At 45.3% G+C, this 21,273-nt stretch overlaps 1 protein-coding gene across 1 annotated transcript; it reads right to left on the reverse strand.

Annotated features, from left to right (window-relative positions):
• Nucleotides 1-12,238: 12,238 nt before the first annotated feature.
• Nucleotides 12,239-13,219, reverse strand: LOC115643068 (olfactory receptor 52R1-like). The gene has a single exon (XM_030546881.1). It carries the CDS (start codon nt 13,217-13,219, stop codon nt 12,239-12,241), a length of 981 nt encoding a protein of 326 aa, XP_030402741.1.
• Between the last annotated feature and the right edge of the window lie 8,054 nt (nt 13,220-21,273).

A 21,273-nucleotide genomic window follows, 5' to 3' on the forward strand; every position in this document is an offset into this window, starting at 1 on the left:
TCCCTGTGCCTCAGTTGACCTATCTGTATGATGGGGATGCATTCATAGTGATTTTCCTCTGCTAGGTATTTTGAAGATCCTTTACGTAAAGGTGCTACAGGATATGATGATACTCACAGATGAGAATTAAAGATCTGTGATCCATTAGCGACATCCCCACGTACCTGCAAAAAGGGATCAGGTCTCCCATCAGTCATTTCTCTCTTGATATCTCTGTCTGCTACAACGTATCCCACCTTGGCATTTACAGGGTGTCAGGCGCTGTGCAGATCTAGGCATTAGCCCTAGTTTTCTTAGCAATCAACTTAAATTTTTACACATACACAAGTGCACAGAGCAGCCAATTCCTCTTTGACTCAGCGGAGAGCCCGAGAGATCTCATCTCCCTTTGGGAAGGTCTCTTAATTATTGTTTACTCCTATAGCTGGATAAAGAACACAGAAGAACAGAAAGGGAATGAAAATATTGGCTAGAGTGCTTCTGTGTCCAGCCTGTTTTCATTTAGATGACCCTTCTACCCTAGAGGCTGGATGAACCTGCACTGGGATTGCACAGAGCTATAATATAAAGAGTGCACATCTCTGTGTCAGCTCTCAGTATGGGATGCTGCTGCAGATGCTGGGGTGAGAGAGGTGTGGGAACCGGCTACCTGAGGGGGATTCCCAGGGAAGACGCTTCCTTCTCAGTATTCACAGGTACCCATCTCCTGCTGAGGAGCTCACCTACCTGACAAACCTAATAGAACATGGGTGTTCTGGGATAGAGATTAGATCTGTGATCCTTTCCGCTCTGCGCAACCATTAAATACCCTAGGACTCTGGATAGAGGTGGTGAGTTCACTCTAGTATCACTGGCCAAATTGTCCCTCTTTGCTGCCCTCTCCATGCAGGGCCGGCTTTAGGCACTAGCCCTCCAAGCATGTGCTTAGGGCGGCACTTTCTAAGGGGCGGCAAACCGGCTCCCCCCCTTTTTTTTCTTTTAATGCTTGGAGTGACAAAAAGTCACTAACCTTGACAGCGCACGAGCCGGGATCCGCGCACCCTGCCCAGCCCGGCGGCGCCCTGCACAGCCCACTCAAGCAGAGAAATGCTGCACCACCCTAGGAATACTCAGAGCTGCAACTGCAGCAGGACCCCTCCCCCCTTCCTACATCTGGGGCCCCGATTCCCTCCCTCCCCGGCTCCTCACACACTCCGGGAGCCCCTCTTGCAGCCACAGCCTGGGCTTGGCTCTACCTCCCTCCCCAGCTCCTCACACACTCCGGGAGCCCCTCTCACCACCGCTGCAGCCCATGCTCGGCTCCAGGGCCCGGGCTGCAGCGGCAAGACGGGGTCCCGGAGTGTGTGAGGAGCGGGAAAGGGAGGGAAGCGGGTCCCCTGGAGCCAAGCCCAGGCTGTGGCGGCGAGAGGGGATCCTGGAGTGTGTGAGGATGTGAGCGGCTGGCTGGGCTCGTTGGAGCTGAGCAGGTAGCCCCGCAGCCGTAGATCCTAGCCTTAGCACCCGACGGGGCTGGGCCAGGGCGTGGTGAGGCTGAAGATCAGCGGGTTTGGGGGGCTCTCCGGGTGCCCGGCCACCAGCATGTCAGGAGTGAGGGCAGTGAACATGAACTGATCCACCTCGGCCGCCAGCAGCACTGCAAAGCCAGGGAGGGGGCCGTGTTCTCCGTGCCACCCCACAGCTGCACTGCCACTTGGAAGTACTCCCGCTCCACGCCGCCCAGCAGCTCCACCTGCATGGGGATGGAGCCATGGCTGGGCCAGAGCTCAGCTGCCGTGTGCTGGTAGCGGATCCCACATTTGGGGGTGGGGAGCCTAGTGCTGAGGCGGCTGGGATGTGGGTGCTGGGGGAGAGAGCCCAGTGCCGGGGTGGCAGAGGGCCCACTGGTGAGCGGAGGGGGTGGGAGGCAGCAAAATTTTTTTTTTGCTTCCGGCTGAAAAAAACCTAGAGCCGGCCTTGCCTCCATGCCAAGCTAATGACTTCCAGCCCCAATATGTCTGTATTTCCGTGACACAGTGGAGTCTTCAGCATGAAAGGTGTTAGTAGATGTCCAAATAGAAGACCAAATTCGGAGGCCATGGACCAGAGTTTGCTCAGGCCCCACCAAGGCAAAAAAGCCTCCTTGGAGCTGGAACTCAGAAAAGATCTCAGGAGCCAGATGTGTGTTAATACACAGAGAGTGTCGCCTCCTGTTCTTGGATTTCAGGGCTTGGCTGTTAACAAGTGAGGGGGGATTGGAACTGTTACCCTAATTTAATTTGCTGGAAAGCATAGAGGTGATAGTGTTCCTCACTGGAATATTTATACAATTTTTTTCTGCAGGGGCAAGACATGTTTTCTCCTAGCTTTATTAATGAAGTTAGTTGAACTGTTATGGCTGAAACTTTCAAAAAACAATTCAGCCAGAAGCAGAAACCCAGTATGGGAATTTTTCAATACAAATAGTGACAGTTTGATAAACTTATAAGCAACTGAAAATAAGGTCTTCAAATTGAACGTGTCAGACTTCCCTAACTAAAATAGTGCCACCATCACGATGTAGAATGGCCAATCCTAAGAAAATAAGAACATAAGAATGGTCATAATGGGTCATACCAAGGGCCAATCTAGCCTAGTATCCTCTCTTCTAACAGTGGCCAGTGCCAGGTGCTCCAGAAGGAATGAACAGAACAGGCAATCATCAAGTGATCCATCTCCTGTCGTTCATTCCCAGCCTCTGGCAAACAGAGGTTAGGGACATCTTCCCTGCCGATCCTGGCTAATAGCCATTGTTGGACCTATCCTCCATGAATTTATCTAGTTCTTTTTTGAACCCTTTTATTTCTTGGCCTTCAAAACATCCTCTGGCAAAGAGTTCCACAGGTTCGCGCATTGTGTAAAAAAATACTTTATTTGTTTTAAACCTGCTGCCTATAAATTTCATTTGGTCACCCTTAGTTCTTGTGTTATAAGAAGGAGTAAACTATCTACCTTCTCTACACCAGTCATGAGTTTACACACCTCAGGCATATCCTCCCTTAGTTGTCTCTTTTCCAAGCTGAAAAGTCCCAGTGTTATTCATCTCTCATCACACAGAAACACTTTGTAATAATTTTTGCTGCCGTTTTCTGAACCTTTTCCAATTCCAGTATATCTTTTTATGAGATGGGGTGACCATATCCTCTCATAATATTCAAGTTGTGGGTGTACCATGGATTTATGCACCAACAATATGATATTTTCTGTCTTATTATCTATCCCTTTCTTAATTATTCTCAACATTCTCTTTGCTTTTTTGACTGCAGCTGGACACTGAGTGGATTTTTTCAGAAAACTGTCCACAATGACTCCAAGATCTCTTTCTTGAATGTAAAAGTTAATTTAGCCCCCATCATTTTATATGTGTAGTAGAGATTATGCTTTCCAATGTGCATTACTCTGCAATTATCAATATTTAATTTCATCTGCCATTTGGTTGCCTAGTCATGCAGTTTTCAGAGATCCTTTAATTGTTCTTTGCATTTGGCCTGGGTCTTAAGAATCTTCAGAAATGTTTTGTATCATCTGCAAATTTTGCAGCCTCACTGTTTACCACCTTTTCGAGATCATTTAGGAATATGTTGAATAGGACTGGTCCCAGAACAGACATCTGGGGGACACCACCATTTACCTCTCTCTATTGTGAAAACTGACCATTTACAACATTTATATTATCCTTTGTTTCTTATCTTTTAGCCAGCTACCAATCCATGAGAGAACCTCCCCTTTATTCTCTGGCAGTTTAAGAGCCTTTTGTGAAGGAACTTGTCAAAGGCTTAATGAAAATCTAAGTACCCTATATCCACCAGATATCCCTTATCCACGTGCTTATTAACCCCATCAAACAATTATAGTAGATTGGTGAGGCGCGATTTCCCTTTACAAAACACATGCTTGCTCTTCCCAAACAAATTCATGTATCTACATGTCTGACAATATTGTTCTTTATTATAGTTTCAACCACTTTGCCCGGCACTGAAGTCAAGCTTACCAGCCTATAATAGCTGGGGTCACCTCTAGAGCCCTTTTTAAAATATTGGCATCACATTAGCTATGTTCCAGTCATCTGTTACAGAAGCGTATATTTTCTCCACAATGACATTATTAACCCCAGTTCTCTCAGCTTCTCATCGTATAAGTCTTGTGCACCAGCCCCCTAATCATTTCCGTTACCCTCCACTAGACTCTCTCCCATTTGTTCACATCCTTTCTGTAGAGGCGGGACCAAAACTGGATGTAATACTCCAGTTGTGGCCTTACCAGTGCTGAATAGAGGGGAATAATTACTTCCCTCAATCTGCTGGCAATGCTTCTATTAATACAGCCCAATAAGTCGTTAGCCTTCTTGGCAACGAGAGCACACTGCTGACTCCTATTCAGATTCTCATCCACTGTAATCCCCGGGTCCTTTTCTGTGGAACTGCTGCTTAGCCAGCTTGTAGCAGTGCATGAGATTCTTCCTTCCTAAGTGCAGGACACTGCACTTGTCTTTGTTGAACCTCATCAGATTTCTTTTAGCCCAATCCTCCAATTTGTCTAGCTCACTCTGGACCCTATCCCTACCCTCCAGCATATCTACCTCTCCCCCATCTTAGTTTCATCTGCAAACTTTCAGAGGGTGCAATTAATCCTATCATCCAGATCATTGATAAAGGTGTTGAACAAAACTCCGCTTCATACCTCTTGCCAGCTAGACACAGAGCCGCTGATCACTGCCCTCTGAGCCCGACAATCTAGCCAGATTTCTATCCACTTCATAGTCTATTAATCTAATAATCCATACTTGTTTATCTTACTGGCAAGAATACTGTTGGAGATGATATCAAAAGCTTTCCTAAAGTCAAGATATATCATGTCTACTGCTTTCCCCATATCCAGAGAGCCAGCTATCTCATCATAGAAGGCAATCATGTTGGTCAGGCATGACTTGCCCATGGTGAATTCATGTTGATTGTTCCTGATCACCTCCCTCTCTCCAAGTGCTTCAGAACTGATTCCTTGAGGACCTACTCCACAATTTTTCAAGGGACTGAGGGGAGGCTGACTGGCCTGTAGTTCCCTGGAGCCTTTTCCCAGTCATCCAGGACCTCCTCCAATTGTTATGAGTTTTCAAAGATAATAGCCAATGGCTCTGCAGACAAATCAACCAGCTACTCTAACACCCTCAGATGCAGTTCATCCGGCACCACGGACTTGTTGTCTTCCAGCTTTTCTAAATAGTCCTGAACCACTTCTTTCTCCACAGAGGGCTGGTCGCTTTCTCCCCATGCTGTGCTGCCCAGTGCAGTAGTCTGGGAGATGACCTTGTTCGTGAAGACAGGGGAAAAAAAATCATTGAGTACATTAGCTTTTTCTACATCCTCTGTCACTAGGTTGCCTACCCCATTTGGTAAGGGGCCCACATTTTCTCTGACCTTCTTCTTGTTCCTAACATACCTGAAGAAACTCTACTGGTTACTTTTAACATATCTTGCTAGCTTCAACTCCAAGTGTGATTTGGCCTTCCTGATTTCACTCCTGCATACCTGAGAAATATTTTTATATTCCTCTCCCTGCATATTTGTCCAAGCTTCCACTTCTTTTTACCTCTTCTTTGTGTTTAAGATCAGCAAGGATTTCACTATTAAGCCAAGCTGGCTGCCCACTATATTTACTATTCTTTCTACACATTGGGATGGTTTGTTCCTGCAACCTCAATAAGGATTCTTTAAAATACAGCCAGATTTCCTGGACTCCTTTCTCCTTCATTTTATTCTCCCATTATGCATTCAAGTTATTATGGTGTCTTTAAAAAGTTTCCAAGCAGCTTGCAGGGATTTCACTTTGACGCTCTAAAATTTCATTTCTGTTTAACTAACCTCCTCATTTTTGTGTAGTTCCCTTTTCTGAAATTGAAATGTGCTCAACTTACTACTACATCAAGAATTGCCTCTCCTCATGTAGGTTCCCAGAATAGCTGCTCCCAGAATCATCCTGTCCTCAGGTGACATGTACCCAGTCAATGTGGGGATAGTTGAAATCCCCCATTATCAATTAGTTTTTTTATTTTAATAGCATATTTAATTGCCCTGAGTATTTCATAGTCTCGATCACAATCCTGCTCAGGCTGTCTGTAGTATACCCCTACCGCTGTATTCTTATTATAAGACATGAAATTTCTATCCATAGAGATTCTGTGGTACAATTTGATTCAGTTAAGGTTTGTACTTCATTTGATTCTACACTTTCTTTCACATATAGCACTACTTCCCTGCCAGCACAACCTCTTCTGTCCTTCCAATATATTAGTACCCTTGTATTACTGTGTCCCATGGATTATCCTCATTCCAACAAGTTTCTGTGATGCCTCTTATATCAATATCCTCATGTGATATGAGGCACTCTAGTTTGCCCATTTTGTTATTTAGAATTTTAGCATTGGTGTATAAGCATTTTAAAATCTTGAGTCCTTTTAACTATCTATCAGTACAGGATGTAATTGAATGGGACACTTTTTCATTTGATTGTTTCTCATGAGATCCTGCCTGTATTTTATCATTTTCCATCTTGAGAAGAGAAGAGAAGAGAAGAGAAGAGAAGAGAAGAGAAGAGAAGAGAAGAGAAGAGAAGAGAAGAGAAGAGAAGAGAAGAGAAGAGAAGAGAAGAGAAGAGAAGAGAAGAGAAGAGAAGAGAAGAGAAGAGAAGAGGCATTTCAAGGCCCATGCCACCAAGTATAAACACCAACTTTTCTCAGTTCACTGGCATTGAAACCCACATCCCTTGTCTAGCAAGTACTACTCAGTTGACGGTGAATCCCTCTGTCATAAAACAGTTCCATTGACCTTGATTCAGGGTAATCAGAGTAACAATACTTTATTCTTCCTGCCCCAATAACAGAGAAACTGGGGATCCCACAGCAGCCAAAGTGACCATTTGGACAGCTGTGGGCTCATGCTAGGCAAGGTGGGTGTGCCTATGCAAACAAGACCAGACCCTGAAGTTATTTTGCATAACTTGCCACAAATCAGCACCAGGTGTCAGGGTAGAACTCATCCTGACTTCACTTACATCAACATTCAATTTCATCTGCCATTTTGTTGCCCAGTCACCCAGTTTTGAGAAATCCTTTGTGGGAAAACACAGGATAAGCCTCTTCTATGGTCCATTGTGAGTTAAGTGATGTCTTAACACTTTAATTTTGTGAATTAAGTGTAAGATGTGCTGGCTGAATACCTTGTAGGTGTTACCACAGGAGCAAGCACATCTGAAATACAAGTACATACTCATTATTCAGATACAAAAATGATAAATGCGTACAAATAGGGTAATCATATTTGGCAAACTATAACTTTTCCATAGACACCTTACATAATATAATTTGTACAAGACTTGTTGTGATTATTTAACAGTGCTAGCAACAGTGATCTACCCAGTCATATTTTAATCAGATGTATCAAGTATATTAGAAACAAAGGAAATCCAGAGAGTGGTAAAGGCCTTTACTAGATGCAGATGGCAACACTTAATAATCATGCAGAAATGGGAAAACTGTTCAAATAATCTTTCTGTGCTGCATTTGGAAAGAATCTGGACGATGCACTCAGATCACATGAACTTCTTTCTCATCCACTGGTAACTATGGGAAGACTGATAGCATGCTAATACTATGCCAGTATTCAAAAAGGGATGACTTGGGTATGAAATGCTTGTTAGTTTGACGTCAGTCCTGGGCACAATAATGGAAAAGCACACAGGATATTTAGTCAATAAACACTTAAAGGATAAGACTACAATTCATACTGTTGAACAAGATCTGATGGAAAATATGACATGTCAAACAGACATGATTTCTTTTTTTAGGTGATATCAAATTTGCTTAATAAAGGCAATTGAAGAGATGGAATAGACTTAGACAATTGCAAGTCATTTGACCTAATACCATGTGACATTTAGATCAATTAACTAGCACTAGAGAGTATCATTAGATCATTCTTTAGATGGAGTGAGAACTGGTTAACTGATAGATCTCAGAAAGGAGGCAGCCATGGGGAATCATCATCCCATGGGTTTGTTTTCTCATGGTTCACAAAGGTCCTTAAGCAGGTAACACCCACTGATGTATATCTCTATGGGCTAGTTTGGTGGGTTGGAGAAAGGAGTCTATTGAACAGAACAGCTAATCATCAAGTGATCCATCCTTCATTGCCCATTCGCAGCTTCTAGCAAACAGAATTTGGGACATCACCTCTGCCCATCCTGTATAAGGAAAGGAGAACATGTTATTCCGCTCTATGGCAGGGAGCATCACAAACAGTCATCTCTGAAATGTAAGGGCCATTCACAGGCTGTTCCTCACATGTCCCAGGCCTCCTGCCCAGGCCCTGGCTGTGCTGCAGGGATGCCACAGTTCAGACACTGGCTCTGGCAGTGGCCACATGCCCTCAGGCTCTAGATGACAGAGCCCTTCTTCCCAGTGTCGGTTCCCCCATTGGGGTTATGATTCCTCTTCCACTGTAGCTTGGGGCATCTTCCTGGGCTGGATCCTCTGACCAGAGTCCCCTCGCTCTCCCGGCTGCTCAGTGCACCCAGCTCAAGACTGCTCCAGCCCAGCTCCAGTCCAAGCAATGCTGCTGCTCTTCCGCCAGCTCCCTGAGCTGCCTCTCTGGCTTTTCTGGTTATGGCTGGTGTAGCTCTGCTCCCAGCTCAGGACTTTAGGCTGCTTCTCTGGCTGCAGTGGCTCTGGTTCCAGCACTGACCTGCTCCCTGGGATGCTTCTCTGACCCCTCTGCCTCTGGCCAGTGCGGCTCTGCTCCCAGCTCAGCCTGGGACCCTGCTTTCTCCTTAACTCGGATCTGCTCTGGCCCAGGCAGCTGCAGCCTCCAATTCCCTCATTGGCCTGCCTGCCTTGTCAATCAGCCTCACTTGGAGCATTGGCCTTTCCCCATTGCTCCTGGAGCCTGTCAGTCTCAGGGGCCTGGTTTCCCATCAAACCTTCATACTGGGAAAGGGCCAATCAAAAACTCTCACAATGTTTTTGTGAGGCGCCAACTGTCCCTTTACATTCCCCCTGGCTAAAATTCTGAAACAGCCACAATGTTCACACCAACATAGCTGGGCCCCATATTAACAGGAGTTACCAGCATCATGTTATATAAAACCATATACAATTAATAAAAGGACATTTAATATATTTAATATCCCATGTCCACTACTTTATATTATACATGAAATATTCATTAAAGCACTCCATAGAACCAATCAAAAATAATCTTTAAGTATAGCAGGCAGTACACCACTAGTAGTTCTCTGGGACGTTCTTAATCTGGTGGCTCGTTACTCATATTTTCTATTCCCCTGTTCCTGGGTAGCACCAAGTCAATTTGAGGGATCTGTAAATTTTCATCAGGGTTTGGTTTTCCTGCTTTGATTTCAGTATCCTCCAAACATGCTTCCCTGTGCCCTGGTCGGAATAAAAGTCCAACATTTTAGCTGGTCTCTATAAAAGTCCAACATTTTAGCTGGTCCCTATGTGTTTGGCTGGATAGCGTAAACCAACAGTTCGGGATTGTTGTGAGCGATCACACTGTGGGGATTTGACTCCTGCTTGTCCTGTAGTTTATTGTGTCTCCAGCATCTATGGTAACGAACTGGTACATGGTCACCAGGTCTGATGAGAGCCCCACTGGACTTGATATCATAAGCCCTTTTCCTACTTTTGGTCGTGTGTCTAGTTGTACTGAAAGCAACTTCACCAGCTGTCTTGGGCCTGTCATAGGCACCTTTGCCACAACCATGGAAATCAATCAACTCCTCCTTAGAAAAGAGATGCTTCTCTGGCAGCGCCGTTAAGTTAGTCACCTGTGCAGGAATCAGCCACTGAGCTAGGGAAATAGGCCTGTGTTTCATTTCGCAATAAACCTGGCCAGGTGCCTTCATACCTTATCGGAGTCTGTGATCATTGGGAGTTCTCTCAGGGCCTTCTGTGCCAGCTCTCTGCGCAGGGACAGGGCAGTACACAGCTGGAACACGCACGCGGCCAACTGTTATCATCATTGGACAGAGAAGAGCACTACACCATTGTCGTCAGCCTAACTAAAGAGCTTCTAGATGTACCGATCCAAAGTGTCATGCAGAGCGTATGTCATACTCAGCTTCACCGTTCAACTTCAGCCCCTGGGCAACGGGGGCCCTGTAGCTCCAGATAAGGTTCTGTATACGTGTGGAAATAGTCACCTAATGGCTAGTGTGCATTGATCTCCCTCCTGCTGAGCTACCGCAGCCACCCTGGCCTCTGCCCAGCATCCTGCCTTCCCAGCTAACACAGAGACTTATCCTTCCATTTCTCTCAGCTGTTTGTCCTCCTAGCTTCAACCTGATCCCTTGCCCTGCTCCTGAGGCCTGGCTCAGGGCAAAGGGCTCCCAGCCCATCCCCATTGCAGGGCCCTGCCTGCTATAGGCCTCCAGGCAAGAGGAACAAAAGGGAGTTGAAGGCGAAGGAAATAAGCCACACAAGGGTCTCTGCCTCAGGACTTTGTAGCTGAGCTTTAAGACCAACAAGCTGTATGATGCACAATCTCGCTTGCCTGCCTGCTACAAGATCCACTCCCGATCAGCTGCTTTGATACAGCTTCCTGGACTCCGTCTCCACTCCTGACTGGCTCCTGACTGGTCCCAGCGCTGCATCGTCACTGCCCTCACTGCAGGCTCCTTGTCAGGCTGCAGCAGCTCCCATCACAGCCCCAGAGCAGAGGGAGCCCAGCTAGGGGGAAAAGGAGGTGGAGACTGTGACACCCTGCAACCCTATATTCACCACGGGCATATAATGATTGCATGTTTTGTACAAAGGATGCCTTGTGAGGTATCATTCTAAAAATCATGATCTATTGAACATGAATATCCTGTTAAGAGCCTTTGGTATCGCTGTACTTGAAGTTAAGAAGTTTGGCTCTGCATATGCTACTGAAACATAGAGTGAGGTTGAGAACCCCCTCAAGCCATCTTTCAGGTACAACAATAAAAAGGCCAAAGACAGTCCATGGCTAAGTGAGGAAATACACATAGGCCAAGGATCACCCCAGAAACTGTGTCCAATGGAAACCTCCCTGCGATAGCACTGCACAATGAGAACTCTTTGGTCCAGGTCACAGCAAAAGGGCTTTGAGCAAGTTCAAAGAAAATATAAAAGGGGCAATAACATGATGACAGAGTTGCCATTCTCCCTATAACAACACACCTGAAACTACCAGAGGGAAAATACAGAACTGTGGGAAAATGCTGGTTCCAGGCAGGAAAAAAGGAAGCCTGCTTGAAAAAGCTAATCTGCTTCTGCTAACTGGATGAGACCCTCCTTGATTCAAATCCTCCCTAGTACTTTAGGCTTAGACTGTGATTTTGCTTTATTTCTTATGGTAATCTGCATTGAGCTGTTTCCTTTCACCTATACTCACTTAAAAGTTCTCTTTCTGTTGCTAAAATACCGATTTTATATTTTACCTAACACACTCTGTAGTTTGAAGTGTAAAGGGGAAAAATCTCAACCCATGCACAAAAGTTGCTGCACATCCATTTTTTCTTTGTAGAAATGGTGAACTGGGTAATGAATTCATACTGGTCGGGTTTTGACCAGGGCAGGACAGTAGAGATCTGGGATCTTAGGCTGGGGATCTGGGAGTATTGTGGTCATAGGTTCTCTATTGCAGTCTCATGAGTGGCTGGCCTGGGCACTCGTGAACACATCTGGGGGTGGTCCCTGCCCATGGCTATTGTTGTGAGGCAAGCTTGGAGGGCTTTGCAGCTTGTCACAATGTTACAATGCAAGAGGAAACCCAGATTGGTGACACAGAGGGGTCAGCTCTACCTCAGTTCCAAGTGACATCCCAGGGGGGAACCCATCACATAGATGACTAGAGAGTGATGGGGGACTTGAGCGGAGTGATAAACAGAGGCAGAGCCATGGGGGAAAAGGCCCAGAAGTGCGTGGAGCCATGACAGAAGATGTGGAGCAGCAGTGGGGCTTTTGGGGGAAAAGGTGAGGCAAGGGGCAGGTCTCCAGGTTTAACAGGTGAATTATAATTAGAAAGGGGGCACCCCATGTGTTAATGAGTGTACATACACCAATTCCATAGTACATTATGCTGAGAAAGCACAGTAAGGCCAGGAAAGGGTTTAATGTCTCTTTGACTGCCCAGTCAGTGATTCAGGGGAGACAGCCCAGCACCATGTCACCAGCCAGGTCAGCATGGACCTAGGTCTCAAACCTAGAGCACCAGGAGAAAATTTTAGTACCTTTATGAGAAAAGAGCTGGAGCAGCCTGCCCCGGATCTGTTTGGTCCTCACTCCATAGATGATGGGGTTTAGCATGGGGGGCACAAGGAGGTACACGTTGCCAATAAAAACGTGAAAATGAAGGGGTAAATTTTGCCCAAATCGGGTTGTGAGGGAAGAGAAGAGAGTTGGCATGTAAAAGGCTAAGATGACACAGAGGTGGGAGCTGCAGGTCCCCAAAGTCTTGAGCCGGGCATCCTTTGTGGGGAGGCTGAAGATGGCCTTGAGGATCTGGGTATAGGACACAACAATAAAAAACACATCCAGTCCAATCTCACAGAATAGCACAAATAGGCCATAGTAACTACTGACGCGTGTGTCGACGCAGGCCAGCTTCACCACATACATGTGCTCACAGTGTGTATGGGGGATGATGTTGGTTCTGCAATATGGCCAGTGCCTCACCAGGAAAGGAAAGGGTAATGCGAGCATGCTGCCACGCAGCACGATGGCCAGGCCAATCTTGACCACCATGCGGTTTGTCAGGATGGTGGAATGTCTCAGGGGATGGCAGATGGCCACATAGCGATCAAAAGCCATGGCCCCAAAGATTCCAGACTCGATCGCTGAGAAGCAGTGAATGAAGTACAGCTGGGTGAGGCAGGCACTGAAATCGATCTCCCTGGAATTGAACCAGAAGATTGCCAGAATTTTGGGCAGCGTGGATGTGGACAGCACCAGGTCGGTGACAGCCAGCATGCAGAGGAAATAGTACATGGGCTCATGGAGGCTTGGCTCCCTCTTCACGATGAACAGGATGGTGAAATTTCCCAAGATGACTATGACATACATGGGGCAGAAGGGGATGGAGATCCAGACATGGGCCACCTCCAGGCCAGGAATGCCCAGGAGGATGAAGATGGAGGGGTTGGTGAAGTAAGTTGTGTTGGAAGCTGACATGGAGATGGGGAGAAGTTGTCCAACTCCGAGGCAGAACAATGTCTCCTGCTTGTACTGTATGTTCCCTTGATTTTCTGTATATACCCAGGGTCTAGGGTGATGGTCACAATGCAGCTGCCTGGATGGAGAGATAATGTAAATATCAGAAAGTTCATGCACTGCTGGAGTATATTCTCATGGGAGAAGCAGATTGATTGCTGTTCACGCATTGAAAAATGACATTTTCATTATGCAGAGAAAATTAATTATAAACAACTGACCCTACTAATGCCACTGGGGCTCCCTGCATCAATAATTTGTATACATTGTGGTGTGGGAAACATTAACGGGCACTAGCAGGAAATACACCTCAGGGGAAAAAACCTTGTCATCATTGATAGCAAATCTATGGAAACACCAGCTGATTTGTAGCAGTGGCCAAAACAAAGACAATATTTGAATGCATGAGGAAAGGGTTGGAGAATAACCTGCTGTGGAGAAACTCTCAGTTTTGATCACCCAGTTTCTGTAAGATATACCAGATAAAACGGGGAATTCTGAGACAGTTTTTGAGAATGTGGGAGGCTGCCATATGCAGAGTGACCGAAAAGTCTGGGACTGTTTAGAGAAGAGACAAACAAGGGGACGTATGACTGAGGAAAGGGAAAGAAAGAATGGAGCAGATTACATTACATTCAAATTGAGAAACAGAGAAGAGTTCCCAACCAGTAATATCTGTAGACACTTAGTGCTTCAAAAGGGCTAATTCCCCAAAGCTGAGGCAAATTATCAGAAAAACTGACTGGGAGGAAAAGTTGGACAGAAAAATGGGACTGAAAATTGGAAGTTCTTGAACAAGAGTTTTGGATACTCTAAAAAGTTATGATTGTGCAGTTAAGAAAGTGGACAATTTTTGCTAAAAACCCACTTTAGTGGCAAAGTGAAGGCAGCAGTTAGGCAGAAGGGAGCAGCATATAACACATGGGAGAAAAGAAAAATAGATACGAAGCGATATAGATTAGAAGTTTTGAATATTGATCAGGGAAGTTAAAGTTATCAGAGAAAAATCCATGCTTGGCTGAGTTAAGGATCACAAAAAGGATGTTATTAAGTATATTAAGAAAAAAAGAAACTCTAGAAAATATTTAAATGAGCTCCTAGAATGGTAAAGGAAACTTTTTAAGTTTCCAGAAAAGGCAGATGTGTTCAAGAAATAGTTTTGTTCTGCATTTGGAAAGAAGCAGTGTGATATACTCATATTACCTCAGGCGATGAAACACTTTCCAGCCCATTAGTAGTCAAGCAAGGTGTGAAACAGCCTCTACAATAAAAAACAAGAATTACAAACACCAGAGTTAAGGAGCAAATGATAAACCACAAATTTCCTTTGGAAGCAGTATGCAATAGGCAAAAGGAGAGCCCTCTCCCCTTTCAAAGAGGAGATGAATAGAGAGCAAGCTTCTGTTAAATATTAAACTATTTTAAAAACAGGGAAATTTCAAAATAAAAAGATTTGACAAGATTCGAAAACAATGGAAAAGCTGTTATGGGATTATTGAAAAAAACATCTAGGATTATAATTATTGCCAGTCAACAACATGGTTTATGGAAAACAGGTTTTGTAAAACAATCTCAATTCTTTCATTATATGAGTAGATGTTTGGTTGACAAAGGGAACTGAGCAGATGCACTAAACTTCAATTTCTCTGAGACATTAGATTTAGTAGGGGAAAATATTCAGGTAAACAAAGAAACACTCTCCAATATCAGTAGAGAACACATGAAATGGAATAAAAACTAGCTAACTGACAGCTCTCAGAAACCAGTTGTGAATTGACCATTGTCAGGGAATGGGGATGTTTCTAGTGTGGTTCTGCAGGGATCCGTTCTAGGCTGGATGCTATTCAATATTTTCACCCATGATCTGGAAGAAAATGGATAATCACTGCAAATAAAATTTGTGCAAAACCCAAACATTGGCAGAGTGGTTAAAATGAGGAGGCCAGGGCAGGCACACTGATTGATCTGGAGATTTTGGTGAGCTGGGCCTCTGCATAATAAAATGTTTTGATACACTCAAATGTAGAGTTATCATCTCGAAACAGGGAATGCCGGCCTGATCCTCAGACTAGGGCACTGTATTATGGGTCACTGTGGACACCCATCTCATCATGAGATCCCAGTGGGATGCTGTCGCCAAAAGGGCTCATGCAATCCTTTAATGCATAAAGAGTAGAGTGGGGAGTTGAAGCAGGGGAAGGATTTTATCTCTGCAAATGTACTGATGTAATCGACTCTGTCCAGTTCTTGGGTCCTCATTTCAAAAGGGATGTTGAAAAATTGGAAAGGGTGCAGAAAAAACCCTCAAAAAAGATTTGAGGTGGGAGAAAATGCTGGTCAGACAGAGAGAGACTTAACAAACTTGATTTATTTATCTTATACAGAGGTATCGGGCTCTTTAATCTAGTGGAGAAAGGCAGAGGAACACCCAATGGATGGAAACAGAAATCAGACAAATTCCAGTTGAAAACAAGGGCCAAATGTTTAGCACTGAGAGAGACTAACCACTTCAGAACACTGGAAAGAGAAATGGTGGATTCTCCAACTCTGCATGTCTTCAGACCCAGAGTGGATGCTATCCCAGGAGATCTGCTTGAGGGCTTCACTACACTTAAGATGCTACAAAGGTTCTGTCCTACTGCTTCAGTGTAGACACTACTTACACCGACAGCAAGGGTTGTCTTGTCGGTGTAGGTAATCCACCTCCCCAAGAGGTGGTAGCTAGTTCAGTGGATGACTTCCTCCCTCGACCTCATGCTGTCTATACCACGGTTAGATAGATATAGCTTCATCTCTTAAGGGTGTGGATTTATTTATTTACTTATTTTGCTGTTTTGAAAAAAAAGAGCGAGGTTAAGATCAGCAGAGGCTTAGCATGCAAGTAACAGTATGTGATAGCACTGCTCTGCTTGGTGCTTTTTAGAACTCAGTTGAGTACTGTGTCCATTTTTATCACGACTATATAGAAGGGTGGAGGGAACCCGGAAAGGATCCAGAGGGAAGGCACAAAGATATTCCAAGGGATGCAGGCAAGCCGTATGAACAAGCTGAAGGCACTGAGTGTGTTTAGTTTGGAAAAGAGGAGAATGAAGGGAGAACATGACAGCAGTCTTCAAATACCTGAAAGGCTGCCTTAAAAAAGTGGAGAACAGTTTTGCTCTCCTGCCGCAGAGAGCAGGATCAGAGGCAATCGGTCAAACTACAGCAAAGCAGATTTAGATTAAATTTCAGGAAAAACTTCCTAACTGTAACAACAGGAAGACAATGGAACAGACAACTTTGAAGGTTATGGAAGCTCCTTTGCTGGATATATTGTAAAGAAGTAGGACAGCTATCTGCCTCGGATGATTTAAACTGAACACCTCTTGCATCTTGGCAGGGGGTCAAACTAGGTGTCCCTTGTGGTGCATTATCGTGCCGTGTCTCTGTGAGTCTGCAATGTAAAATCCTGGTGTGAACCAGGCCTTGGTGACACACAAGTAAAGGAGCTCAATACAGGAGTAACTGACTGACATTTAATAGTCTGTGTTATACAGGAGGACAGACTGGATGATCTAATGGTGCCTTCTAACCGTATATCCCATGAATCTATCAAATAAGAAAGCAGATCAGGCATTTACATTTACTGTGTCTCATAACACACGAGCAAGGGAACATTCAGTTCCATTTACTGTCTGAACATATGATACAATTCATATTTAAAAATATGACATATTACATAATTCATATTGGGCTGTGAAACTGCTTGCCACAGACATGGAGTGAAGAGCTAAGCTGAATGGGATTCACAATGGATTGGCAATTGGAAGTGGATTTGGTGGCACCACCTTTAATTAAGGCTGTCTGATACCTTCAGTGAGAAGACCTTAGGTTCAGCTGAAGTTTTCCAGTCTTCAAACATTAGGAGTGAAATTTCTCATGCTGGATGTTTGCTTATGGCTGAATTGTTTTTTTAAACTTTCAGGCGTAACATTTCAGCTGACTACTCGAATGAAGCTAGGAGAACATATGTCTTAACCGTGTTGTTCCACCTCCATTGTCTCCAGATGATAAAAGTCCAATAACAGTCCCCCCACCCACCCACTCAAACTTCACCCAGTTAACAGCCAGAGCCCTGAGATTCAAGAGAAGGAGGTGACAGTCGCAGCCTATTAACACACATCTGTCTTCTCAGGTTTTACTTAGTTCTTATCCAGGGGAGTTTTCCCATAGTGGGGCCTGAGCAAACTATGGACCATGGTGTCAGAATTTGGCTTTGTATTGTACTTCTACCACCTTTAATCCTGAATGCTGCCCTGTGCCACAGCAATACACCCACCTCCACGTTGAATGGCATCAGCCGGGATGGGCAGGCATGCTAATCAAAGGAGGACATTTTGGCCAGTGCTATTGAAGCAAACTCATCCCCCATGACAAGGGCCCTGGGATATTTAATGGCTGTGCAGAGCAGAATGGACCACAAACTTACACTGTATCCCGTGATGCCCACATTGCACTGAGTTTGTAAAGCAGGTGAGCTCCGCAGCAAGAGATGGTACCTGTGAATTCTGAGACAGAGATGCCTTCCCTGGGAATCCCCCTCAGGTAGCCGTGTCCCACACCTCTCTCACTGCAGCATCTCTAGCAACATCCCACGTTGAGACCCAACACACAGGTGTGCACTATTTATAATATAGCTCTGTGCAATCCCAGTGGGGTTTATTCAGCCTCTAGCAGAGAAGCTGCACCTTAATGTAAAAAGGCTGGAGAAAAGCTGGTCTGCACTTCTATGTTTTTTATGCGGCATTAGGAGTAAACAGTAATTAAGGGACCTTCCCTAAGGGAGATGAGAACTCTTGGCCTCTCTGCTGAACCACAGAGGAATTGGCTGCTCTGTGAATTTGTGTATATTTAAAAATTATAATTGATAAGGAAGAAAAAGAGGGATAACACCCACGTCCCCATAGGGAATGATACCTTGTAAATGCTAGGAGCGATGTGTAAATAGTAGAAAAACAGATCTGGAAATAGAAGATTGAGGGGAGACACAAACAGTCTCTGCTAACACACAGGACTGTTGTTATGAGATCAGAGATCAGTAATTCTTATTAGTAACTATCATCCTGTGCAACACTTTTCTCTGAAGGATTAACAGAACACCTAAAAAAGGGAAAGTCTCTGTGAACATATCCCCATTATTCATATAGCTAAACTGAGACACTGTGAGACGTACAATTCACACACAACTATTTCAAATTTGATGACAAAATATATCTCCAAATCAGTGGCACCGCTAGGGGTACCCGCATGGCCCCACAATATGCCAGCATTTTTATGGCTGACCTGGAACAACGCTTCCTCAGCTCTTGTCCACTCACGCCCTTTCTCTACCTACGCTACATTGATGGCATCTTCATCATCTGGATCCATGAGAAGGAGACTCTGGAAAGATTCCACCATGATTTCAACAGCTTCCACCTCACCATCAACCTCACCCTGGACCAATCTACACAGGAGGTCCACTTCCTAGACACCACTGTGCAAATAAGTGACGGTCACATTAACACCACCCTATACCGAAAACCTACTGACCGCTATGCCTACCTTCATGCCTCCAGCTTCCATCCCGGACACATCACACGATCCATTGTCTACAGCCAAGCACTGAGGTACAACCGCATCTGCTCTAACCCCTCAGACAGAGACCAACACCTACAAAATCTCCACCAAGCATTCTCAAAACTACAATACCCGCATGAGGAAATAAGGAAACAGATCATCAGAGCCAGACGTGTACCCAGAAGCCTCCTACTGCAAGATAAACTCAAGAAAGAAACCAACAGGACTCCACTGGCCATCACATACAGTCCACAGACAACCTGCGAACCTAAAACATATTCTCACCAGTAACTGCACACCGCACCATAATAACTCTAGCTCAGGAACCGAATCCATGCAACAAACCTCAATGCCAACTCTGCCCACATATCTACACCAGCGACACCATCACAGGACCTAACCAGATCAGCCACACCATCACCGGTTCATTCACCTGCACGTCCACCAATGTAATATACGCCATCGTATGCCAGCAATGCCCTTCTGCTATGTACATCGGCCAAATTGGACAGTCGCTACGGAAAAGGATAAACAGACACAAATCAGATATCAGGAATGGCAATATACAAAAAGTGTAGAAGAACACTTCAACCTCCCTGGCCACACAATAGCAGATCTTTAGATGGCCATTCTGCAGCAAAAAAACTTCAGGACCAGGCTTCAAAGAGAAACTGCTGAGCTTCAGTTCATCTACAAATTTGACACCATCAGCTCAAGATTAAACAAACTGTGAATGGCTTGCCAGCTACAAAACTAGTTTCTCCTCCCTTGTTTTTCACACATCAGCTGCTAGAAGAGGACCTCATCCTACCTGATTGAACTAACCTCGTTATCTCTAGCATGCCTCTTGCTTGCATATATATACCTGCCCCTGGAAATTTCCACTACATGCATCCGGTGAAGTGGGTATTCACCCACGAAAGCTCATGCTCCAAAATGTCTGGTAGTCTATACGGTGCCACAGGACTCTTTGCTGCTTTTACAGATCCAGACTAACATGGCTACCCCTCTGATGTGAGACGTAAATTGGCCAAGGCCACACAGAGATTGATGGCATGATGACAGACAGAACCCAGGAGTCCTGACTCCCCTTCCATAGTCACGGTCTCTCAAACATGCCAAGAGGGAAATTGATTGCCGCTCTGGCAGGGACTGTTCATTGGGTGGGAGGCAGAGGGAAGGCACGAAGAGGGAGCCTGATCCTGCACCATCTTCTCAAGGTGAATGTGAGGTTTCCAGAACTAGCTGGAGGTTGTGAGATCCCTCTCATGTGAGCTGTGAACTCCGAAACTCCACATCATCTCCCACTCAGGAACTTGCCAATGCATCACTGCATGCATCTAAAGAAATGTGAGGATTTTTTTACCCACGAAAGCTTATGCCCAAATAAATCTGTTAGTGCTGGGCAGCGTAGAAGGGCAGCGGGACCGGAGGCTGACCACTGCCAGACTGCTGACCCTGACACAAAGGCTGAGTGGGTGCAAGGGCTACGGGGAAGTGTCCCTGCGAAGACTGGCAGTAGAGCAGAGTGGCAGAAGGCAGCAACTGGCTGCCACTCAAGGGTCACTTAACTGGGACCCAGAGAAGAGGGTAGGCCCCTGACAACCCCATTTTCTCCCACTGGATGCTGGTGGGAGTGGCCAGATAAAGGATTCCAGCTTGCCACTGCAGCACAGCACTGAACTGTGGCCTGTGGATACCCTCGGAAGAGGGGAGAAAGGAGTTGGGAGAATGGCCGGAGGGCTGTGTCCTAAAGAGGACACCGTGGCCCAGAGAGCAACGTGAGTCCAGAGAAGGTGGAGAAAGCAGTGCGTCATCGGTGAGACATCACCTGCAGAGGGAACTCCACACCTGGACTGAGCTAATTCCCAGAGCGACCAGCAGGAGGTGCCATGGTGGGGATTCTGCACTCCCATTGCATGCTGGAAAAAGTCTATAACTTAGGCCTGCCCCCAGGGCTGAGCATCAAACTAACAATGAGTATTCCCAAGCCCTAGGTCAGGGCAGGACACCAAAAAGTTTATGATTCAGATCTGTGTTGAGGGCCAAGAAGCAAAACAGTGAGGGACCCTAGCTCCAGTGGATGGCCAAGAATTACAGGTTCCTTGTCCTAGGCAGGTGCCCCACATCATGGGGGGCAAGGTTAGGGGAACGTGAGTTTGATGTTATTGACGGAATCTGTAACTATATGATCATTGTTGCAACCACTGTTATATATTTGCAGCAAATATTGGACAAAGGTTGTCCAGTAAGATGTCTACAAAAAGGTTATGGTATGGCGATTATGATTATAATCTGTCTATTTGTATGCATGCATCATTTTGTAGTTGAAGTTATGAATACTGGCTATGGACTTGTATATCAATCTGTTTTAATTCTGAAGTAGCATTTGGTCAGCTTCTTGAGAACAGAATTTG

Source organism: Gopherus evgoodei, unplaced genomic scaffold, assembly GCF_007399415.2.
Source record: "Gopherus evgoodei ecotype Sinaloan lineage unplaced genomic scaffold, rGopEvg1_v1.p scaffold_50_arrow_ctg1, whole genome shotgun sequence".
In the NCBI taxonomy this organism is placed as follows: domain Eukaryota; kingdom Metazoa; phylum Chordata; order Testudines; family Testudinidae; genus Gopherus; species Gopherus evgoodei.